The 17,072-nt window shown below is 46.8% G+C and overlaps 1 protein-coding gene across 3 annotated transcripts in view; it reads right to left on the bottom strand.

Annotated features, from left to right (window-relative positions):
- MYO5B (myosin VB) overlaps window positions 1-17,072 on the bottom strand; it is a 340,352-nt gene that overhangs the window by 134,192 nt on the left and 189,088 nt on the right. For all 3 annotated transcript variants that reach the window (XM_045459496.1, XM_045459497.1, XM_045459498.1), the window contains exons 5-8: window positions 14,031-14,187; window positions 6,966-7,109; window positions 5,563-5,644; window positions 96-203 (exon numbers count right to left, since the gene is read on the bottom strand). In XM_045459496.1, the coding sequence (XP_045315452.1) occupies window positions 96-203; window positions 5,563-5,644; window positions 6,966-7,109; window positions 14,031-14,187 (491 nt within the window). The remainder of the gene's footprint in view (window positions 1-95; window positions 204-5,562; window positions 5,645-6,965; window positions 7,110-14,030; window positions 14,188-17,072) is intronic.

Consider the following 17,072-nt stretch of genomic DNA (forward strand, 5'->3'; position numbering starts at 1 on the left):
GGCTTATGAAGGTTGGCCAAGCAGGACACGGTCAGGCTTTTCTACTCTCCACGAAATCAATCCTCTGGGTCCATTCCCACTCAGAAGCTGCTCACCAAGGAGTGTGAAGGCTTGCCGCGTCTTCTCAAAGTCCTCGGCATCATCGACACCCTCGATACACGTGTCTCTTCCCTGTGAGGTATAGAAGAAGTCCTCCGCGCATGCTGTGGGAGGAGAGGAGGAAAGGCATCCCGGTTTACCCATGATCACGACCCAAGAGGATTTCTACTCATCCCAGGTGAAGTTTTATTCCCAGCCGCATGTGGAACCCTTCTAGGTATCATCTTTATTGACAATGGCAAATGGAGAGAAAACTGGATAAGGAAACACAGAACATTACACCATGCTGACCGAACGCACTATTGTGTTTGTATAAAACCAGCATGTGAAAAACAGTGAATGAAATAGTCACAGGTAGTTCAATTTACAGGATTCGCCAGGTTTTTTGCTCAGTTGTTCTACCAAGTTGGGCACCCGAGTTCTTCAGACAGGTGAACAGAAGCGAGTTGAGACCCTTGTTTTGTGTTTTGCTCTCACCTCCAGTTCAATTCCTCCTCAGTCAGGCCTCTGATAACAGCCTGGGGGACAAGTGGCAAGGAGGGGTCTCAGTTCTGCCTTAGGAGTCAGAGCCAACCCCAGAAGGGGGGCAAAAATGCAACAAGCCCTGGGTAGTAGCCGCACAATAGGCTGGGAAGTCGGCATTTAGGGTAACAAGGGCACCTCGCCAGAATTACTTCAGAAAATCACATTTTCCAGAAAATACAGTACCTTTGTGGAATACCATTCTGACCAGTGTTTAGAATTTCTAAATGTACGTTTGACAAGATGCCAAAGCTGGACACTGGCTGGTGTTCCTCTTCTCCTGTAAAGACCCAATTACTTCGCCTTGATCTGAGTTCGTACCGTTTGAGCACGCATCAGTTAAACATGCATAGAGTCCATTTCATTGTGATTCCCAGTCCTCCCTCAACACCTTGATCTGCCCATTTGATCCCTTAAGAATTTGAGTCTCTTTCCTTGCTCCCCCTGTCATCGCCGGGGTCAGACCTTCAGCACCTGCTGTCTGGGGACTGTTGCCAAAAACTAACCCAGTCTCCTTCCTTCTCCTGTCCTTTCGAGTCCACTTTCAAATTGCTGGTAATTCTGATCCCACTGCAACCCTATCTAAAGCCCTTTAGAGACCCCCTTCCCTACCCCTATGCCCCCAAGACAGGGGTCAAGCACCCTGAAAGGACCTCCAGGGTCTTTTGTGAAGCAGCTGCAGGTTCCTCCTCCTTCCCCTCCAGACTCAGGGCTGCCTCCACATCTCTGGTCTCAGATCCACCGGCTTCCTCACTGTCATTCCTCAGCTCTACTCTTGGTCCAGGCCCACAGGGGTCCTGCCTACCTCTCCTTTCTGGTCTCTTCCATTCCCCACCTTGCATCCTCTGCTCCAAGCCACACTCGTTGGGTAAGTGCACATTGCCAGGCCCAGCGAGGAAGTGGCAGAAGCCAGACCCAAGCCCTGCCCACACAGCCTGAGCCAGGACCCGCACTGCCCACAGGGATGGGGCGCCGAGTATCAGTCATAGCTTATGACGGAAGGCTTCCTGGGGGAGTAGCCCAAACACACTTTGAGGACTAGAGCTGGGAGAGGAAGGACTTGAGCCCCGGGCTCACTGACAGCCACAGCAAAGGCGAACTGTTAGGAAGGAAGGTCTCTTTGGAAGGTGCCAAACTCACCTCTCTTATATCTAATCATCCCACAAGCTCTAGCACAGGACACAATAGTTTCCAAGGCTTACGAAAACCATTTGTTCATTTTTCCTTTTCACTCACCTTTCAAAGTACCTCCTTTGATGATTTTGGCAGGGCCCACATGAAGATGATTGCACATATTTATTCCTATTTTTCAGACAGGCAAACTGAGGGACATAAGGCTTGAAGGGATCACTCAGACTCACCCAGACTTTGGCCAGGCCTGGGAGAGCCCACTACTTGGTCACCCGATTGTGGAGAGGGTTGTTTATGACATGGTTTTGTCATAAACACAACCTAACTCATTGTCAAAAGTTATCAGTGTCAGTTTTCTGACACACCAGAAAAACAGGCACCTGAGACTCCAAAGGAAGGCACCAGACCTCTCTGCTGGAGGAAAGGAGGCGTTTTCAGCATCTACCAAGACCCTTCATGGTCAACAACCAGGGCCTACGACCTGATGTTCTGAGTCAGACCCCCCCACCTTCCCTGCTGCCAGTTCCCAAACTCAGGCCCACCAGGGGAACCTCCTCTGGCTCAGGCTCATCACTGCAGGGGTCCCCTGGGTCAGTCACAGCTCACTCTACTAAATGATTTGAATCCAATCAAAATTATCAGCTTTTAGGTTTGCAATCACCTGTGTCCCCATCACACTCCAGACCCTTGTAAGGGACATCCCAACTGCAGAAGGTTCTCTGCCATCTGCTTAGCCACCTTGGATCCTGGCTCTCCTTTCCAGCCTATGAAGTCATCACTGACCATCTCACCTGAGCAACGTCTCTTATCCTCCAGTTTGGCTCTCTCTTTACTCAGCATTTCTAAGGAAAACTATACCACAAAGCCCCCTAGTAACTGGCTCAACAGGCAGATGCCGGGTCAGACAGTGTTTAGACCACTGAGGAAGTGTGAGCCCAGTGATTAGAGCAGTGGACTGACCATCAGGGGCCACGACCGAGGGCTAGCACTTCACCTAGGAGGCTATGTTGTAACTGTGTAAGAGAGGCTTTTTATAAAACTATTGATACAAGTGGAAAAGATTTTATTCCTCATTACCTAAGGGCTATATTTAAGGAAATATAAGCCCATTATACCTCTTTTTTACCATCATTTATTCACACTGCAGACACTTATTGGAGTACTTTTCTTTAAATCTCATCCTGAGGTCATTTTAATGCAACAGGCCACCAACAATAGGGTAGGGCAGAGGGAAATACAGACGAATGGCTGCAAATCTGCTCCCCTGTGCTCAGACAAATGCACAAAACTCTTCCTGGGCCAGGGGTCTTGCAGAGACATCTGTATACTTGAGTAGCATGTTTTAGGTGAAGAAAAGGGAGAAGGAGGCAAGGCAGTCTAAATATCTACTAGGAACCACTGGCCAGTCCCTCATTTACTTCAGGTTTCCAGCCACTCAGCCAGGGTTATCAGCAGAACTAAATGTCAAGCTTCAGAGCTCACAGCCAATGCACCCACGAGGCCGAACACGCCAGCACCCCTGAGCACAAGAGCTCAACACCTCTCAGCTTCCTTCCAGATGTTCTTGGAGGGCACACATAGGTAGAACAGTGCAAGAAATGGATCGAATTGGATAGTTTTCAACTGCTCCAGTCAGAGGCCCAAGGAAGAGGCCAAGAGAAAGAATATGGAAAAGCTATTTTTTGTTTTTTAATTCAGTGTACTTGCGTAAGTGCAAAAAAATTAGGATTTTTTTTTCCTATTTCCTTAAAGTTACATTTGGGACACAGTGGTCCAAATACAAAGGATCTCACCAGAACTTATTTTTCTACAAAAATGACCTTTAAAAAAGTTTTGATCGCCTGCAGGCTGGCTCTGAGAAGTTTAGCTGGGCTCATGTCCCCACTTTGAATTTTTTTTTTTTTTCTCAACGTTTATTTATTTTTGGGACAGAGAGAGACACAGCATGAACAGGGGAGGGGCAGAGAGAGAGGGAGACACAGAATCGGAAACAGGCTCCAGGCTCTGAGCCATCAGCCCAGAGCCTGATGCGGGGCTCGAACTCACGGACCGCGAGATTGTGACCTGGCTGAAGTCGGACGCTTAACCGACTGCGCCACCCAGGCGCCCCTCATGTCCCCACTTTGGGAAGGAAAGAGGTGGGGGGACAAAAGCCCTTAGCGTGGCCTACATTCCTGGTCACTTGTGGCCATAAGCCAACATCAGAGCCCAAGGTGCCAGCTCAGGGAGGTGCTCATCAAACAAGGCTTGTACCGGCCCCTCCTTGTCCTCAAGGAGTTGATAACTTCAGAGGGGAAGATTCAGATTTGTAAACACTGACTAGAGTATAGCAGAAAGCCAGCATAATATATGCCATCCTGGGCTTCCCACTTCGGTTCTCAATTTACTTCCCTGGGGAACCTTCTGACCCATCTCCGCTACGCTTCACTCAGCATACCCTTCTCTCTCTGCCCTGTAACTGACTGTAAGCTAAGCAAGGGCAGGGCCCACGACAGTTATGCTCAGCACTGCACCCGCAGTACCTACCACCACCTTCGTAGGGTTCAATGAACAAACGAAGGACCCAAGGCTAAACTGTGTGCCCAAGTACCAAATACTGCAGGACCTCATAAGTGAGGCAGAGTTAAGAGCGCAGACTGAGGTTTGAACCACTTGGTGTGTTTTAGCTACTAGGAGCACAGGCTGGAGCTGTCTGAGGGGGATCTGGTGTTGGGCCCTCAAGACAGCCAGGATTTGGGTCACAAACAGCAAAGCCCCAGCAGTCTATTTCTCTCACAGTTGCACAAAGACCAACCGGCCTCTGTCTAGACACCCAGCTCGTCATCACGCCATCTGCTACTACTGAACCTGCCCTCACCTAAAAGACACCCAAGAGACCAGAGACAGGACACCTGGCACACACAGGATGCTGCACGGCCCCCGGGGCTTGCCTATGTCACACACATTTGTCAGGAGATGGCTTTGAGGACTCCAGCCCGGAGTCCATCCATATTCCTTACAAAGTCCCAGGGCTCGGAAGGGGGAAAGCCTCAGGCTCCAGGCCCCAAGCCGAGGCCCTCCGTTGGTGGCATCTCGAACTAAAGCCTGCTCACTCCTCTTGCTTTGCCCTAGCTCCATGTCAACAGCCTCCAGGCAAACTAAACTTGCCGACAGCCTGTGGCACACAGTGTTAGCAGACAACTGAAAGGTTGTCTTTTTATCTCATGGCAACACAGTGGAGAGGCGCTTTTAGTCACTCCGTGCCGCCCTGCGACGCTCCCGTGCGTGGGTGCCACAGCGCCCCACCTGCTCAGAAGAAACCAGAGTCGCCGCAGCCCAACGCCATCATATCCTGTGCCATCCAGCCGTCCATCTTCATCCTGCTCCGGCCTCTCCCTCCCTCCTTTTCTTCATCTCCATCCTTGAAAGGGACCTAAAACTCACTAGCTCAATTACACGATGTGCCTTAGCTAAATCTCTAGATCCTCACGGTGGGGACACACTTTTTGCAAAGTTTAAAGTGGAAACGTTTTTCAAAACAATGCATGGAAAGTATTTTGCGTTCTGCAAAATACCGTTCTGCCCTCTGCCTCTGATCCTCTCAAATGTTTTCTGTGGCAGGCAACCTGGGTGCAATTAGCCCAATTTTATGGATCGAGTACTGATGCTCAAAGAGGTCTGGGGAGACGTGCCCATGTAGAGGCAGAGCTGGGACAAGAACCCACAACAGAGGGCTTTGAGCAGAGCACCCTTCCTCCAGTCCGCGCCTCCAGATGTAGCACCTGGTGCTGCAGCAGCCCACCCGAGGACAGACACACGCATGTCACGTACTCAGTGCAAGCTCCTTAAATTCCGGGAGACTGGCGGCAGCACAGAGCTGGTAAAAGATGTGGTAATTCCGCTCGTCATCTGCCTGAAGGAGGAAAAAAGTTAAACAGGTTTAGGGCAGTGACCCCCAAGATCATCCCCTCACTTGTTCTAATCCCAGGGTCCGGCGGTCACATGACAGAGGTCAGGACTTCTGCTCAGGTTTTCCTCCACACCCTCTGCCACCTTCACTTCCCACCCCCGGACTTCTCTTTCACTATTATGGGGCCTTCTTCAAGCTTCAAGATTTTTACCTCTCGTGTATTTTTTCTCCCACATAGAACATCACTGCTCTTTCGCAAATAGTGGAATGGTCAGACAACACACACTTGCTCAGATATCCGTGTCGCCTGGCTCATGTTGCACAGATCGTAACTTGCCTGCCGTATACTCCCATTCTCCCCTGGGAGGCTTGGGACTAAGTCAGAGCTATGCCCTTGCCCATGATGACAGGCTGCGGCGGTCACATCAAGTCCAAGACGGAGACAGGACTGAGAGCAGACACTCAGGCTACACCTGCATTAAGTTGGCAGAGTGGTGGCAGTGGGGGGAGCTTCAGGAGGCCTGAGCAAAGGAATAAGGAGGTTCAAGGAGTGTTCAGAGAAGAGTCTGGACAGAGTCACAGCCAGATCAGACCTGTACCCAGTATAGTAGGCTATTTACTTTGCTGTGGTGAGATAAGGATATGGGGCTATTGAACCAAAATTTGGGAGGTGGAGAGAAAGCCTGAACAAAGGGAAAAAATTAGTTAAAAAAAATCATTAGATGTTTGTTAAGCATCAGCATGTAGACAGGCATCTCTGAGAAACAGCTGAGGCTGTTTTGGATGTCCCCTCTGCCGAGGGTCGGGGTGGGAAGAGGGTGTGGCTGGCTCAGACCAGGACACGCACCATCCCAGTTCAAGTATGGGACCATTGAAAGGGGGCTGGAGGAGGACAGTTTTTGGGCTAGGTGCATGTCCAAGTAGTGTTTTTTGCGTTTTTAAAAATATAACCTACAAAGTAAGGTTCCTGGGGAGCGATGAAGCCCAGAGACCCCATAAAACAATCCTCTAATCCTAAGATTACAACCCACAAAGAACAGGACCATCTTATTCTTCACCTATCTCTGGTATCTAGCATGTAACAGGCACTCATTAGGTTTGTTGACTGAAACTGTAAACAATACACTGCAAAACAATACTGGGTAGACGACCACAGTATTCGAACAAACCCTTTCTGATGAAAGAAAAGAAAACCACAAAAACAAGCGTATCCGATTCCACTTCCAAAAGAAGAGGTGCTCTCTGGGCACAGGAGGCAGATGAGGGGGCAAGTAAACGCCATTCATGGGAGAAAGTACAAAGAAGCCCACATCCCACCACTCACCTGAAAGACCACTCTGGACTTCTCCAACAGGTAGGTCCTCATGTTGGCCCCAATGATGTGGTACCTTTTATCAAAGCCAATCTGAATGTACTTCCCAAAACGGCTGCTGTTGTCATTGCGAGTGGTTTTAGCATTTCCAATGGCCTGCACAGAACAAACAGAAAGAATGCAAAACCAGGAAAGCTTTCTTGATCTCAAGGTTGTAGGTCTGTGGCAGCATCTCCCTTTCCCCCCACCCCCCCTTCCTTACAGGGCTTCCCCTACCATTGGGATGACAATGAGCTGAGCTAAAAACAAAAGTTCATTTCCTGCCTCCTTTACTCCTAAGAATGGCCAGTGAGAGTAAGGACTGGATTGGTGAACTCTGTCAAGTTATCCTACCTGGAATGTGCATATGATGGCTACATGAAGGAAAGGTCTAGAGAATCACCGAGAGCACTATCCTGAGCACTACTTGAGCTATTAAACCAAAGCCAGTATCCAAGAGCTCTGAATTGTTTTGAGACACACAAACCTTAGTGTGCTCTGATCAGACCTCCATGACAACAAATGTCATTCCAAACTGATAAACTATATTTCCAAGAAAAAGACCAAAGATCAACCAACGTCTCTGCACCTCATCACTAGATCAAATCAGGAAGACATCACCCTCTTGGTACCATTTCTTATGCAGCTATAGGGGCACCATTCAAAACAGCAGACATTTATTTATTCACATTTAATGTTTGTTTATTTATTGTGAGAAAGAGATATCCCAAGCAGGCTCCACACTGTCAGCATGGAGCTCAAATGCAGGGCTCGAACCCACGAACTGTGAGATCATGACCTGAGCCGAAACCAAGAGTTGGATGCTTAACCAATTGAGCCACCCAGATGCCCCCAGAGGATAATTTAAAAGGTGAGCGGCTGAATAACCTGGCATGATTATTCACTTTCTATAAAACATCACATTGCTAATAAATTGGTAATGAATATATTAATATTTTAGTCCCTCTCACATGTTTACATTCTCACATGGTTGAAAAATATCCACTATACGTTTTCAGTTGTTGAGAAAATTTGTGGCACACAGAGGTTAAAAAAAATGTAAAATCCCATTCCACCCTCTACCCCTTCTCAGCCAAATCCAAGTTACCAAACTACCGGGATCTCTGCACATCCTAAAACTACACAAGGCTTAGCTGGCATCTGTTATTAAGAAGGCAAACAACACAGCTGAGAGCAAATCACTGTGTAAAAGATTACAGTAAGAGGGGCACCTGGGTGGCTCAGTCAGTTGAGCATCCAACTGTGGCTCAGGTCATGACCGCACAGTTCATGGGTTCGAGCCCAGTGTAGGGCTCTGTGCTGACAGCTCAGAGCCTAAAGCCTGCTTTGGATTCTGTGTCTCCCTCTCTCTCTACCCCGCCCTCCCCACTCTTGCTCCATCTCTCAAAAATAAACATTAAAAAATTTTTAAAAGATCACATTAATAAATGCTCATGGAAACATTCCATTCCTATTTTTGAGGTGAGCAAGTGAGACCTTCAGGCATGCAACCATTCACTCGCAGAAACCAAAGAGCCTAGCTTGCACTAAGGAAGCTATTCAGTCCAAGAGTGCCTGCACCCTACATATCCAATTCACCATCCAAGTACACCGAGTGTTCTGTCCCAAATGTGCACCAATAATCCAGCCTCAATTTAGTCAAGTCTCTGAATTTTACTGCCCTTTTACAGGAAACATAGGGGAGAAAGGGAACATATTACCAACATCATGAGGATACAATTAGCAAAGTCCAGTTTGTGGAAAATTCCAAAAGATAACCTTGTTTCCATAAATGCGTTTCAATTTCAAAATGTCAAAATATTCAAATTCCATGATTTGTAAAGCAGCAACAAGAGCCTCTGCCCTACTTGAGACCACCCCCTGTAACGGCCTAGGGAGTGCTTGCCCAGGGCCTAACGATCACTGTCAAAAGATCTATCCTTCTCACCTCATGAGGGCTGTTTTGAGAAATGATACACCTGTAAGTACTTTCAAAAGTATGTAACGTCACCCACAAAAAGGTTATTACCGCCAACCCATAAACTCAACCTAGGTAGGAAGGACTCCCAACTTGTGTGTAAAGGTCTCACTTGATTTTTGTGGCTAGATTTTTCTGGTTATCCCCTGACTCGGGAAACGTCTTGATGCATAAGGAAAACAAGTCCAGTTATCATAGATAACAGAAAAACAGGTTTTAACCTCGAGTCTCACAGACCAAAAACAAAAAAAAAAAAAAAAAAAGCAAAAATGATGCAAGTGGTTAAAATCTGGAAAATGAGCCATGCTACAGCAGGAAATTCTCTCTCTCTCTCTCTCTCATACACACACACACACACACACACACACACACACACACACACACAAAACACAAAACTCATGTGACCAATAAACCTAAGAAAAGACAACCTCAGTGGTCATCAAAGAACTGTAGATTAAAACAGCAGCCCAGAGGGGCCACAGCAAAGAACTCTGACATTACAGAATGAGGAGGGTGTGAGGACAAAGGAACTCTATGTTGCCGGCTTACATGGCAACAGGAACAACCATCCTGAAAAGTAACTGGACCTATCTAGTAAAATTGAATATACACACACCTAACAGGCAACCCTATCTTTAAGTATCACCTGGAAAAATACCCAAGTGTACAAGTGAGTAAGCACAAGAATGTTCCAGGCAGGTTGTATTTAACAAAAAAAGAAATCCATCCTAAATGCACACGAGTAGGGGAACAGATAAAGTGTAGTGTGTTCACACAATGGGACACTATAAAGCTAGTAAAAGTAAGCTAGAGCATGATTCATGGATAAATTTAAAAGATGTTGAGTGGAAAAAGCTGCAAAAATGACAGAATACACTACCATTCACATAGGACATAAGAGGACCACCTTCTTCATTGTTTATGCATATGCAAATATGTAGTGAGACCAAATGGCCCGGAATAACTTCAGGAGGATTAGGATTATACAATATGAGAGACATACCCATAGTGTGGAAGCACAGGGAAGGGAGCTATTAGCCATTCCCAGCACAACCGGAATGGCTTTAAGGAGTGTAAATTGAGGGTCTTCAAGGGTGAGTAGAATCTGATAGCAGGGAGGGAGGGGGTTCTAGTGATGGATATGGTGTGGGCAAAGGGACAGGGCACCTGAGAGTGTGGGATGGCCAGAGTGTGTTGACACGAGACAAGAGCGAAGTTATCTTGGGTGCAGACTCTCATATGAATAGGTTAATAGTTGTAGGCCTTGTTTCTTGAGCTTAAAAAAAGTCAAATCCCCCAAATTACATAGTAAGTGGTCTTAGTTTATATTGTGTGTGCTCATTGTACCCCTCGCCCCCCTTCCTCCCAGGATGGGGGAGCCTCTGGCCTCTGGACTTGTGTGCATGCAGACTCTGGTCATCCCAAGAAGCTACATGATGCATCTGGTCTGGACTTGGTTGTCCCTGCTCTAACAGTCTCTTGATTACGAATATCCTTTTAATCAGTGCAAACTTGTGAGCAAATCGCTGCCGGGATGCTGGCAAGCTCTTACACAGAGTGGGGGCAGAGAGCTCTGGCGCAGAGCGTAAATCATCCCAATCCACCCTCGAGTCGCCTTTAATTCAAACAACTGCCACTTAGTGCAGCTGGCTGGGGATTCCACCGGCTCAGATTGTCCTCAACTCTGTCTCCCCAGGAGGCGGCTGCAGTTGCCAGGGTGCTGAAATAATGAGATGATCGAGGAGCATAACTGATTGCTCAGCCAGGAGGTGCCGTCCTGAGCTGGGACAGGGGCAGAGTCGTCAATCATCAGCTGTCTCCTGATTAAGACAAACTTGTGTTGCCTATAACCCTCGGAGGAGCCACAAAGCTGACTGGGCTTCCTGACACAAGGACCCAGCTAGACTCCAAAGTCATGAAAAGTTAGGTTTTAGCACCGTAGAAGCTGCTTTCTCTGCTCAACAACACCTCCTAACCCACCCAGAGTTCTTTCCCGGCTGGGACTCTTCCTTTCCACATTTATAGCCAAGATTTCTCTCAAATGTAACACTTAAAGGTCAAGGGACAGTCTCTAAGATGACCACGTTCTGTAGTTCGACAGACTGAGCCCTAAGGAATTACCCAGATGGTTTCCAAAGTACCAATTTGCACAAGGCAGAAATTTAACATTGCGCATCCAAACCACTGTAGCATTTAGTTATGTGACATCGTGCATGAGGAGGCGGCTTTGTGTGTACATTCCCCTTTAGACTTTAGCAAGTGAACCACATTGTGTGTTTTGGGTAGTGTGTGTTGTTCTCACATTTCTCCCATGCCAAAGTACCCTGAATCCCCAGCAATGCACCAGCCCATTCAGGACATAATAGATATTGAAATGTTAGGTCTTTTTAGATTACTATAATTTAAAAAAACATTCCCCAAATAGGAACTCCGATGTCTGCATGCTACTGTCCAGTGGCATTACTCACAATGGCCAAAATTCACACTGGCCCAATGATTCTTCAACAGAGGAATGAATTAACAAAATACAGCATACCCACACAGCAAAATGTCATCCAACCATAAAAAGCAAAAACATACTCCTACATTCTACAACATGGATACACTTGGAAAACATTAGGTGAAATAGGTCAGACACAAAAGAACAAATGTTGTGTGATTCCACTTATAAGAGGTACCTAAAACAGGCAAATTCATAGACACAGAAAGTAGAATAGAGGTTACTAGGGTCTGGGGGCTGGAAAGCAGAACAGGGAGTTGTTCTTTAACAAGTACAAATTGGGATGATGAAAAAGCTCCGGAAATGGATGATGGTGACGGTTGCATAACACTGTGCACGTCCTTAATTCAATTGTTCATGTAAAATAATTGAAATGGTATATTTTACGTATGTTTAACTACCATAAAACAAGTTTAAAAAATCTTGTCTTGAACATGTTTAATGTGGTGATCTACCTTCATTAAATTATCATCTCGACTAAAATTACTTTGTTCAGTCACCAGAGAGAACTTCCCTTCTCTGTTTTGCCTAGAAGAACTATATACTGCTTCCAAAAGAGGCAGCATTCTGTAGCTTTGAAAACTTACTACCTTAAAAATGCACTGAGGTTTGAAACTCAGGGGCGAAGGAAAGGCTGAAAGCCTGGTTTCACTCCCATTTGAGATGAAACATGATGTTAACTGTAGATTACAATCTTAGCTGCCTCAACTCATAGGTGCACAGATGGATGGTCCAGGGTAGGCCGAAGCCATGGCCAGGCCACCATCTTGGGCTTAGAATAAATGCTATGAGCAAACAGGCTATCAACGAGTTGAATATCCAACAATATTAGTATGTTTGCAGCCAATAAAGCAGTTCATAAAAAAGCTCAATGATACGGGGGATAAGGTTTATGACTGCAATACTCAGTGCCACAACTGAAAGGAAACAGACCCAAATGTTGAACAATCCTCAGCAAGCTGTAAGGGTTAGGCAGGGACTTATTTTCTTTTACTCGTCCATATTTTCCAGTGAGCCCTTACCTTTTTCATAGGCCAACGGTTCTCAAACTGTGGTACTCAGACCATCAGAATCATCATCACCTAAGAACTTAATAGAAAGGCAAGTTTTGGGACCCCTACCCCAGACCTTCTGAATCAGAAACACTGGGTGAATCCAGCAATCTCATTTAACAAACCCTCCAGGTGATTCTGATGCAGTCACGTTTAAGAACCATTGTAACAGAATAAAAGTTTTCCTGTTTACACGTGTTTAATAAAAATGCCTCCAACTGTATTGACCATTTCCCATTCCATATAAGAACAGTATGGAAACTGGCTTTTGTTGAATTGTTAATGAATATATTGTGTCCTGTCAGTAGACAGAGAATGCAAGTTCTACAAGATAATCCAACTGTGTAGTCAGGAGACTATACCTGTAAAAGCCACGAATTCCTATGAACGGAGACTCAGAATTTACTCCAGCACTTGGCAAAGGAAGAGGGGGGTAGAGAGGGGATCTGGGAAGGTCCAGGCAGGTTCTTGTTTCCTCCAGCTCCAAAAGAATCTGAGAGACCAATCATCTTGGTGACTTGGCTCTTAATCGATGGGGCTCAAGGCACTGCAGAGAAATCTGATGCTATTTTGGCAGCTTTCAGTCTCAAATGAATTTTTCCTAAAACAAAGGAGCTGCCCCAAACTGGCAGGGGGCCGATTCCTACCAGACTGTAACCTAGACGATAATCAAGAGCCTCCATTTCAGAGGCAGGAAACCAAAGCTGGCCAGAGACTGCCTGCCCATTTAGATCTACTTTATCAGAATTAAGTTTTTATGGAGGAAAGAGAGAGAGAAATGGAGCTGTGACCCTAAAACATGATGAGTTATAGCAGGATCTAAGTTTTAGCAAATCTCTCTGGCCTTGTACTTGTAACTGACTGCTCTGAGGCTGGGGGTGAGGAGTCAAGATCCAGACAGAACCCAAGCTGGCCAGTTCATGCCACCATTGGTAACTGCTTTCTGAGGATCAATAGATTCTGTGTCACCGCATAGCTTTTGGTCCCACCCTTCCCCTCAACTCCCAAATAAAATGTCCAAATGTTTTTAGGGGAAAAAAGGAATCTTCTACATAGTCCTCCCACCTCCGCCCAAGCAAATTGCCCTCCTGATCCAGCAGGCCTTCAAGCATTGGATGGTTCAGGTGAAATGCAGATTTGCTAACACATGATGGCAGGAGGGGAGGGGACCAGCAGCAGAGGGGAAGGTAGAATGGAGGGACATTCACTAGAGCATCCAGCGGAGTCAAGGGACAAGGAGGACAGGAAAAGGACACTCCACTCTATACTAGGGACTTGAAAGGCACTACCAGGTTAGAGTACTCCCAATTCCGTGGTCTTAGGGGCACCTTTGGAATTTTTTCCTCAGTTATAGACAATGGACTCTCAGGGGAAGCACGAATGTGGGCACATGCACCGCTTTCTAAGGATTCTTGTGGGCAACCACATAAGGCTGGACACCCAGCAGTCTTGCTGCCAGAGGAAGCAACTCCAGCCAGAAAAGCCAAATACATTTGGAAAGGCTTTACCTCCATGATGGGACTGGATGCCAGAACCTTCTCTTCAATGTTGGTGTCACTGGCTGAGCCACCAACCGTGGCAAAATAGCGCATGGCATACTTGGCTGACACAGTCTTGCCGGCTCCAGACTCCCCGCTGACTATGATGGACTGGTTCTTCTCATCTCTGGAAGGAAAGAGCTCTGGTCACTTACTTGCTGTGGATAAACTGTTGCCTTCCAGGGGCTCTGTTGACAAGGGCCCGAGCCCAAGAGAATCTTGCCTTCTTTTAAGGATAACAACAAAGAACATTGCCAAAACAGTCTGCCACAAGATCCACAAACAGGAGAAGGAAGGCTTCCACAAGATCCACAAACAGGAGAAGGAAGAGTTCGGCAAAGGGCTTACAAATAGCACATACCCTTCCTAAGGGCCCTCAAGAAGGGAGGCACAGCCAGCCGGTCATGCTTTCATTTCCTCTCTGGATGCAGCACACCCTAAAACATTTCTCTATGTACATACACACGCTCGTGCACACACACACACACCCTGAGAATTTACATATATGCCTTTTCAGGTATACAGTCTCACCTTTTGATTCTGTAACATGCCCATCTTGTGCCACTGCAAATGTAATTTTTCAAAAACAAGGGTCTTTTGTGTTTGAGCCGGAAGATATGGTTTTGAATTTCTTATTCATACGTATGTATCATAAAAGCCATGCTATTAACCACCAGACTGATCTTGCTCCAAGTTTATCAGAAATGAGATGAAACAGCTATCAATTGCAGTCAGAGGGATTTCAGGAAGACCAAATGGAAAGGGGAAAGAAGATACTCTCCCTCAGATATAAACGCGTCTATATTTATCCCTTTAAAACAGATAGCAGAATGAGTGACAAGCAATGGTAAGAGCAGCCTCTCAGACCTCTAAGGAACATGGACGTTCAAGCAGAGAGAGAGAGAACAAATGTTTGGGAAACAGGTTTGGCAAACGAATTGCTTGTAAGGGCTATACTCAGCCATCTACATCCAGTTCACAAATCCACTGCCACGAGGACGCGTTGCTCTCTGTCTCCAGTCCCTCTAGAGCGCATGGCACAAAATATATACTCCTAGAGATTAACCATCGCCCCACTTCCAGAGGAGAAAACCCAGGAATGTGGAAGTGAGTTTAAAACACAGACCTCCTGGCACTGGCCCACTACTACTACCAGCTCCTGTGGCTTCCTGGGCAGAGCAGGCTACGGGCAGAAGGAACAGAGAAGCACCACAAGCTGCTCATTATTAACCCAAGTAGACTGCAGCTTATCAACAAGGGGAACAAATATTGGCCCTGCTTCTGATCTGGATCAACAGCCAAGAAGTGGAGAAGCAGTGTGAGGACACCGATGTCAACCAGAGGACGACTAGAAAGATAGGAGAGATCTGGGTTAGGCGTGGGAGCCCCAAGTAGGCTCAGGTGTGGTAGCTGGGCTGAAGAAACCCTAACCCATAGCCACCATTCAAGTGCAGCAAAGAGCAATGTGGTCTCAGCTCACACAAACTCATCCTCAAATGGGGATGGATCTGAGTGAATACCATTGGCCAGCAGACACCGTTAAGATGGGGGAAAAAATGGATGCTCCAAATTGGCTATACAATTATTTGAAAACATGTAAATCCCACCAAATATTTGGAGGAAAAACAAGTGGCTTTCTGAGATCTCTTATAGTTCTAGGATATCCCTGTTGTCATTAGAGTGTCTTTTTTTCTCCCCTTGTTTCTGAGAAATCTTTACACTGAAAGATGCTGTATAAAGAAGCCTATAGCAGATGCTTGTGTTTCCCACGTTCACTGAATTTCATAGGACCTCCACCGGACCCTGGGGATAACAACAGGTGTCACCTCTCTTCTCAATACTTCACAATAAACTCCCTAGAAAACAGCTCAGAAGCACAGCCCTCCCAGACAACTAAGAGTATTAGCAGCTGGACCTCCAGACCTCGACCGTGAACACTCTGAAACAGACCTGAGCTTGACACCATCTTTAAGACAACCTGTAACTGCCAGAAGGAGAACTGAATTGCAGAAGCCACACCCACAGGCTTACAGTTTTGCGTAAAGCCTCTACGTTCGACCTAAAATAAATCGATAAGCACAGGATGCATCTGAGCCTTAGTCCTGAGCAGAGGATCACATGCGAAGGAAAAGTAAAGACTACCCAAAGAACTCAGGAAGGTTCTCTGGGACCTACATATGGATGCCAGGAGAGAAGGAGCCAGAGCAGTGGGGGCAGGGGTGAGGGCTGCCAGGCTCCCTGAGGCAGCAGCACACACAGCAAACTGGAGACACGGAACATGCTCTGGGGCATGACAACGTGTGGACAATGGCATTAGTGCTAACTGCTGCCTAATTTGATGGATATTAGATCTGATGTTGACATGTAGGCTAAAGTCAGGTAAGTTCATTTTTTTTTCTTAAAGTTTATTTGTGTGTGTGTGTGTGTGAGAGAGAGAGAGAGAGAGAGAGAGAGAGAGAGAGAGAGAGAAAGAGAGCGCGCGCGCATATCCCAAGAAGGCTCCACACTGTCAGTGCAGAGCCTGATGCAGGGCTCTAACTCTTGAACTGCAAGATCATGACCAGAGCCGAAGTCAGACACTTAACTGACTGAGCCACTCCGGAGCCCCAAATTCACCTCTTGTTAGACCATTCTAAAATGTTTTAAGTTTGTTTGAGAGCGAAAGAGAATGTGAGGGCAGGGCAGGGGGCAGGGCAGGCAGAGAGTGAGGGAGAGAATCCCAAGTAGGCTCCACACTGTCGGCACAGAGCCTGATGAAGGGAGATCATGATCTGACCCCAAACCAAGAGTTGGACCCTTAACCAACTGGGCCACCCAGGCACCCCCATTCTAAAGTATTTTTGAGGGGCCTCACAGGGGCTGCTACAGATTCTGTGTCTCACATCCCTCAGACCTATCCCGGGAGTTTCTGAGCTGAGACCACAGGGTCTGGAGTCTTTTTGGGTTTCTCGCTTGTGACTCGCTTGGGGTTTTGGGCTCGCTGCAGAGCCCCTGGAGGGGCTGCTTGGGAAT

The sequence above is a fragment of the Leopardus geoffroyi genome, chromosome D3 (assembly GCF_018350155.1).
Source record: "Leopardus geoffroyi isolate Oge1 chromosome D3, O.geoffroyi_Oge1_pat1.0, whole genome shotgun sequence".
In the NCBI taxonomy this organism is placed as follows: domain Eukaryota; kingdom Metazoa; phylum Chordata; class Mammalia; order Carnivora; family Felidae; genus Leopardus; species Leopardus geoffroyi.